Source organism: Salvia hispanica, chromosome 3 (genome assembly GCF_029641045.1).
Source record: "Salvia hispanica isolate PSC_SH4W2 chromosome 3, Shi_PSC_v1, whole genome shotgun sequence".
NCBI lineage: Eukaryota > Viridiplantae > Streptophyta > Magnoliopsida > Lamiales > Lamiaceae > Salvia > Salvia hispanica.
In genome coordinates this window covers 10,722,275-10,730,341 of record NC_142694.1, presented here as the reverse complement: position 1 = coordinate 10,730,341, position 8,067 = coordinate 10,722,275, and the positions used below count along the sequence as shown (strand labels likewise).

The 8,067-nt window shown below is 35.5% G+C and overlaps 2 protein-coding genes across 2 annotated transcripts; both read left to right on the top strand.

Moving 5' to 3' along the window:
• LOC125215746 (WAT1-related protein At1g25270-like) lies at window positions 1-2,084 on the top strand. Its single transcript, XM_048117278.2, has 7 exons — window positions 1-194; window positions 427-489; window positions 682-798; window positions 896-1,145; window positions 1,231-1,389; window positions 1,467-1,618; window positions 1,682-2,084. Exons 1-7 carry the CDS (start codon window positions 1-3, stop codon window positions 1,965-1,967), a joined length of 1,221 nt encoding a protein of 406 aa, XP_047973235.1. The 3' UTR covers window positions 1,968-2,084.
• A 2,123-nt stretch (window positions 2,085-4,207) lies between these two features.
• Window positions 4,208-7,437, top strand: TLP10 (tubby like protein 10). The gene is made up of 6 exons (XM_048118896.2): window positions 4,208-4,415; window positions 4,535-4,586; window positions 5,150-5,595; window positions 5,770-5,857; window positions 6,021-6,153; window positions 6,660-7,437. Exons 3-6 carry the CDS (start codon window positions 5,248-5,250, stop codon window positions 7,333-7,335), a joined length of 1,245 nt encoding a protein of 414 aa, XP_047974853.1. The 5' UTR covers window positions 4,208-4,415; window positions 4,535-4,586; window positions 5,150-5,247; the 3' UTR covers window positions 7,336-7,437.
• The last annotated feature ends 630 nt before the right edge of the window (window positions 7,438-8,067 follow it).

The window sequence follows — 8,067 nt, the reverse complement described above, 5'->3', positions numbered from 1 at the left end:
ATGGGGAAGCTCTACAAATTCTTAGATGCATTGAGGCCGCTGATGATGATGGTGACGGTGCAGATAGCTCTTGCCGGAGTTAACATCCTCTACAAGTTGGTGGCAAACACCGGCATGAGCTTGCCCATTTTGATCGCCTACCGCTTCCTCTTTGCTAGCGCCACAGTTGCCCCTCTTGCCCTCATCCTCGAAAGGTCGTTCCCATACAAGTAATCTTATCATATAAATTGAGCGTTTGAAAAATTATGAATTTTAGTCAAATTCGAAAAATCAGTTGAAAAAACTATGAATTTGCTCTATTTTGTTAAGTACTCAATTTGAACACGTAGTCCTAATTGAAAAATAGGAAAAATTAAATTTAGTGTTTGGAATTAAAGTGTTCAATTTATACAATTTTGAGATGATAGATTATTCTTATGTTTGCAGGAACACCAGACCGAAATTGACTTGGAAGATTCTTGGTCAAGCATTTGCTTGTGGTTTGTTTGGGTAATTAAGTTCGAAAAATTAAGATGCAAATGTATACATATAATCTTAGGAAAATTTGGTGCATCTAACCATTTACCTAAGACCAAATTTGTTTTATTGCATATATCTAATATGAATATCATATATCTGCATAAACTCGTATTTTAGATCTTTTAATTAATGATAAACAATTATTCTTTATGCTTAATGCAGGGGAACCTTGAATCAAAATTTATACGCTGCGAGCTTAGTGGCGACCTCCCCCACATTTATCTCGGCTATATCCAATCTTAATCCCGCATTTACCCTTATCCTTGCTGTTATTTTTCGGTATACATAAATTCGTTTTCCTTCATACTCCATGTTTTAATTAAAATAATATTTTTATAGTAACATATACTCATAAATCTATCAAATAATAAATTAGGATGGAAGCATTGGGATTAAAGACATGGACTGGTAAAGCAAAGGTGATTGGAACATTTGTGAGCATAGGAGGGGCAATGCTTTTGACTTTCTACAAAGGGGTTGAATTCGATTTCTTGTCAACGAAGATTGACTTCCACCACCGGTGGGGACAAGTGGCAGTGACTAAACAAAAGCCCCAGAACAATGTTTTGGGCCTTGTGTTGGGGCTTGCTAGCTGCTTATCTTGGTCAATCTCATTGATTTTTCAGGTAATATATTAAATGGTTTACAAGCTTCTTTTATGTAGTTTTTTTTATAATTAAAAATATATCTGTGTTTTTTAATGGCGAACAGACTCAGATGTCGAAGTCATATCCATGTCACTATTCTAGCACTGTATTGATCTCAATCATGGGGTCTATTCAAGGAATTGTTTATGCTCTTTGTATCGAAAGAGATATGAGCATGTGGAAACTGGGATGGAATATCATACTTTTTACAGCTGCTTACATGGTAACTTTTAAATAATCAAGAAAAACTATGAACACATTTTGTTATTAACACATTTCTTTCTTTTTTTTCTTAATTAGGGCGTTGTTGCATCAGGGATAATGTGGGTGTTCATCATGCTGTGTGTGAGGATGAGAGGGCCGCTTTACGTGTCAATTTTCAATCCTTTGCTTCTCGTGCTGGTAGCCATTGCCGGATGCTTGTTTCTAAAGGAAAAGTTGTATTTGGGAAGGTATAAAATTATATACTATTGATTTGAAAGTTGAAACATATGTTGATTGTATTTTAATGACAGTGTGCTAGGGGCTGTGATAATAGTAATTGGATTGTACTTAGTATTGTGGGCCAAAGACAAAGAACTAAAAAAAGCGATCCGTTTGGTGGCATTAAAGAAATCCACAAATCCCACCATCGAAGAAAGTGGAAGAAAAAGCTTCGGAGGATTAAGTACTTGTAGCAATGTCATTGTCGTTGCTCCAACTATTGTCCCAGAATCAGGGGGATCGGCTGTCTTTGTCTTGGATGATGGTCAAGAAGAAGATTTAGAGGCTAAGGTTTCTAGCACAAAAATCAAGACTTAAAATATCATGTTTCATCTTTCTTATATTATATGGGCAAGCCCTAAATATGTACCCCCTTAGCAATAAGAGAATGATCATGCTAGTATCTTTCTTTTGTAGTCCCAACATGTGACAATCTTCGGCAAGAGGAATGTAATTTTGGCATGTTTGTATTGGTTCACAGAATAATTTCCATTACCCAAAAAGAGAGATTTATTGAACAAATGAACATACAAGGCAGCTAAGTTTCACTCCAGCTAACTGGTTTAAAAACCCATGCGCCGCCAAGGGTTGGAGTTGCAAAAATTAATTGTAAAGAAGTATACTACTACTATTTAATTATAAGTTGTTTATTATTTTAAATAAGTTTCTATGTTGGAGTCTCTAATCATAGTAATTATAAATAGCCACATATTACATATCAAATTATATTTTCGGACTCTCCACATTTATTTCCCTTTGAACAAACCTAACTTTGTCCAATTTAGCTCAAACTAAATGTTGAAAAATGGCTGAAACAGTTCTTTTTACTGACCGAAAAAGGCTCGAGCCTACATGTGACGACCAAAAATTCGAGACAAGCGGTCAAAAGCCAAACTGCAAAAACCAAAACAGAAAAATACACAACATGATAACATCCCAACAAAACAAAAAAAAAAGACGAAACAAAGCCAACTAGGCACTAGCTAACTACATAGCCAAACTAGAAACACACGCAGCAGCAAAAAATACGAGCAAAGGCCATAATGCAAAGTTGGAATTAGGGACATAAACATAAATCTTCATACCGAAATCTGGTATTCATATTCACTTGATCGATCGATTGTCAGCTCTGCTAAAACAATGAAAAGACTTTGACACTAAACCCATCGTCTACTTAGTACTTTAAAAGGAGTAATCTCCATGTAAATCATACGGAGTAAAATTTAATTAATGCTGTGATATTTATAAACAAAATATTAGACAATGTACAATTCATCATACCCATGTACCAAATTAAAAGCTGGAGTACAATCTTTTTTAATCACGACTAACTATTTATAACTACGTTGTTATATAATCTGAAAAATTAATTAAAATTAATTTCTTGATAATTCGAGTACAACCCACAAAAGAATTTTAATTTAACTAGCGATAATCGTATATAAATTAAATTACCATGCTGACGTTGTTTGGTTGTAAGATTAAGATTTTAAGACTCTATGCATTATTCAAACAAAATTCAGATGGCGGTTTAATTATGTCCAAATCATTCTATTTATTTTTCGAATTATGTCAATTTCATAAAGTCAAAAGATAAGCACCCCACATAAATTTAGTGAAACTATAGATAAATTCAACAGAATTGGTGGAATAAGATCGATGCAACATACTACATGTTCTCTTTAATCCATTAATTTACAATAATTATATTCTTTCCTTTTCATGGCAAATGTTACGGTTTCTTTAATTTGTCCCATTATATCACGTTTCTTTTTTTTTTTTTTCTGAAAAAAATTCTTTCACATTAAAATATAAAAATATATTTTCTCACTCTACTTAACACATAAACTTCTCCTTAAATTTCATATTATTATCCAAGTGCGGTATCCACGTTATGACTCTTCACTTAATACACAAAATTAATATTATCAAGTGTGACATTTACCTTTGAGCAAGGGAGTACAAAATTACAAATTAAATTCTCGATTTTCAATGCTCCACCAAATATCAATCAATATGTGTAACTAACTCAAAAAGTCAACCAGCAGCTTATGAAGAAAAAGTAAAAATCAAATTTATTTTAATGGTTGCTAAAAGAATCTCTATGCAGTATTCTTGATTTACCTAAACCAGAAATTTTATAATGTCAAATTAACATTAAATAAAAATAAAAATGAACTGATGAAAAGATAAGATCTCTACTTAGTTCCTTAAGACTTTTTTTGTTTATTAATAGGTTATTAAACTTTTAGTTGTTTCCATATGGTTATTATAAACAATTTTTGTCTAAAGTTTAATTTGATTGAATTTGCAGCATATGGTGTACCCTAGTGGAGTACTACAATTCAATTAAATTTGAGAAGGAAATGTCATAAAGACATCAATAGAAAAAAAATAAGTAAAAAATTTCCATAAATGAAAATGAGACTAATTTTGGGTGTAAGAAAAAATAAGACTATTTTTTCTTGAATATCATTTTCAATAAAAAAAAAAAAGGTATATATATTTTTGAATTACACAGCACAATAGGAAATAACATCATTAATCAAAACTCAATAAAGTCACGAAATCTCACCTGTGTCTCTAACACCTCACCAAACACAACCAACAATTTAATAATTTCATTTTCGTAAATTTTCATCATTTATAAGCCTCTCTTTTTCTTGATCTGCGGTTTAAATAATTGTCTCAAAATTTCTGGGTTTGGAGTTTTACACACTTGCTGTGGAGCTGGGGTTGTCAAGAATTTGTGTAATTTTTCAAAAGGTACTAAATTTATGATCCCATTTCCATCATCTTTTACTTTTCATGGTAAAGGTTGAAGCTTCAGATTTTTAAGTCAATGCCCTCGTTTAACCCTGTTCGAATTTAATGGTTCTTTGCAGATTTCTGATGGAAAATATGAAAGTTGTGTGTTTCTTGAAGTTCTTTTAGCAGGTTTACTTCTTTATCTCTCTCTCTTTTCATTTACTTTGGTGAGATTATTTACAAGTTACAATCTTTTATCTGATTTTGTGGTTTAGTATGATTGTGTCTGATTAGGTTAGCTTGAAATCTATTTGCTTGCTATTTTGACTTAAGGGACTAGTGTTCTAAATTCTTTGAAAGGCACTAACCTAATCGAATTGACGAATTGTTGAATAGGCATATTATGATTGAGATAAATCTTGCTATTTTTTGGTGTTTCTGTGGCATTTATGCTGATTATTTGTATGTTTAAGTGGATGATTCGAGGTTATTTGTCGAATTCATGTGTTTGTTTATCCGCCTTTTCTTTACTTTCACACTGCAAGTAGAAATATGTGAATCAGTGTCTAATTATGTTATGATTCACTCTACCTTTTGAGTCCATGTGAAAGTGAAACTATCCTTTTTCAACCCCTCTTAATTATCTTTTCCTTTTCATTGGTTTATTTCATTTGATTCTCCTATGAATGCTTTTCTCCTTTGTATTTTCAGCTTTTCTTCCATTGAATCCGCTTTTGTTTATTGACATCCAGGGTGATCACATTCCGAGTTATCTATAAATGATCGAAAAAAGGCTTTGTATTAGTACTTGATTCTGCCATTCCTCCCTACTTACCACTTGGGAAATTCAATGTCTTTCCGGAGTATAGCTCGGGATTTGAGGGAGAGTTTTGGCAGCCTGTCGCGGAGGAGTTTTGATGTGAGGTTGCCTGGACATTATAGGGGGAAATCTCATGGTTCGTTTAATGACTTGGGTGACCAGCCCTTGTTGATCCAGAACAGTAGGTGGGCTAATCTGCCGCCTGAGCTACTTTACGATGTGATTAGGAGGTTGGAGGAGAGCGAGAGCACGTGGCCCACCCGGAAACATGTCGTTGCGTGTGCAGCTGTTTGCCGGTCCTGGAGGAGCATGTGCAAGGAAATAGTTAAAAATCCGGAACTCTGTGGGAAGCTTACTTTCCCGGTTTCTCTTAAGCAGGTATTCACTGCACGTTTTTCTGTTGTCGTGTACACAAGTGTACTAAACTTCCTTTTGTCTCAACCGCTTCTGCTATCACTTAATGATTTACCAGCACAATGCAGCACTGACCTTAGAAACAGAGCTTCCGGTATCGTTACAATAAGTTGATATGGAATCTGTTTTCATATGCAGCCTGGCTCTCGTGACGGAACTATTCAGTGCTTCATTAAGCGAGACAAATCCAATTTAACCTACCACCTGTTTTTGTGCCTTAGTCCAGGTGAGTGAGTTCATTTCTTAAATTGATGATATGCTATTACTTGTTCTTCAATGTTGTTTCGTTATTTTCAAATGCCATGTATTTGGAAAACGATATCTGAAAACATGAATTAGTACATTAGGAGAATGTTTTGAGATTGTAAGCATCATTTTTGAATTCGCAGCTTTGCTAGTTGAAAATGGGAAGTTTCTTCTCTCTGCTAAAAGAACTCGAAGAACAACTTGTACAGAATACGTCATCTCTATGGATGCAGATAACATCTCCAGATCAAGTAGCACATACATTGGCAAACTAAGGTAGGCTTTTCTGTCGATCTTACACCCTATTGCTCGACCTTCGGCTCTTCAAAAGAGTACGTTTATTGCATTTACTGCTTACAGAAGCTTCTCGACTGCATCATTTTTCGCCTGATGCATAATTCCAGAAACTAAACTCTTATTTCGAAAATTTATTTCATACGTATATAGCATGATAACTTCTATAGTGGCACGAAGATAAGTTATTCAAACAGTGTTTCGCAATGCTGTATATTAATAGGTTGTGCGGGATTTCTTTCGTGGGGTGGAGAATGACAAGATCATTTTCATGACTAAATTCTTTGGCTTCTATACAAGAGGGCCATCGAGGAGCTTCTTGTTTTTTCGTTGCAAAATTAGTTTGCTAACTCCATAAGGCATAAATGATTGTCTTGTGTAGTATGAGTGGTTTTTAACTAAATTATTGTGTGTAGTTGAAAATATCTACCATTTATTGTTCATTTCTGTTTATAGAATGTTACTGAGCTATTGATACTAAATCGCAGATCGAATTTTCTCGGTACAAAGTTTTTGATATACGACACACAGCCATGTTCTCACGTCCCGCCACCGGGGAGGTCAAGCCGCCGGTTCTACTCCAAGAAAGTATCTCCGAAAGTACCGACGGGAAGTTACAGCATAGCTCAAATCACATACGAGCTGAACGTGCTCGGGACGCGCGGTCCGAGAAAAATGAACTGCATTATGCACTCAATCCCCGTCGCGTCCCTCGAACCCGGCGGCGTAGTTCCCGGGCAGCCGGAACTTCTCCCGAGATCCCTAGAAGACTCGTTCCGGAGCCTCTCATTCTCGAAGTCTCTGGACCGCTCCACCGAGTTCAGCAGCTCGAGATTTTCCGAAATGGCCCGGGTGTCGAACGAGGATGACGAGAGCAGCAAAACCCGGCCTTTGGTTCTGAAGAACAAGGCCCCGCGGTGGCACGAGCAGCTGCAGTGCTGGTGCCTCAACTTCCGGGGACGGGTGACAGTCGCGTCCGTGAAGAACTTCCAGCTGATCGCGTCGACTCAGCCACCGGGTGCTTCGGACCATGATAAGGTGATTCTGCAGTTTGGGAAGGTTGAGAAGGACTTGTTCACCATGGATTATAGGTATCCATTGTCTGCATTTCAGGCATTTGCAATCTGTTTGAGCAGCTTTGACACTAAACTGGCTTGTGAATAGACAAAATTGACCTTTGCTTGCTTGATTCTAACTGTGAGATGATGGTGTTTGTAGCTCTTTTATGTTTGGATATTGATGGTGATGGTTGTTAGTTTATATTAACCTTGGGGAAATTTCTGTTAAAAATGTCTCTATTAAAATAAAATTAGGTGACAATTATTGAAGGAAGCATAACATGCAAGAATGTGGGCTAGTTAAGAGGTTGATTGTCCATCCATATTTATGTTGCCTACCTATTATTGACAAGTGCCAGAAACATTAAGAAGAAATTAAATGCTATGCAATGATTTTACGTTTTAAATTATTGTTATCCACCAAATCATGAACTGACTGATAATTTTTGATGCGACACGAATACATACGAAGTTAATTTAGTTAGTATCAAGCCGTATCGTGTTTATATTCTTACTGGGTTAATACGATAAAGACACAATAATCTTGATTCGGATTCATGTAACTCGTTAATAGCTATTATTATCTATTTCTTATTTTACTACTACTATTTTTACTAGAGTTAAAATTAGATTATCATTTTCTCACTTTTCAATGTCGTTTCCACTCCATTGCCTTCACTGACACGACATCCACTATCACGTTGTCGTCGTGCCATATCTTATTTGCAACACACCTGAATCGTTCTGTATCGTCATGTGGTTATTGTGTCGGGTTCATATTATTATCGTGTTTCATCGGATTTTGCCACCACAAATCAAGTTTTGATTGGTAGTATAT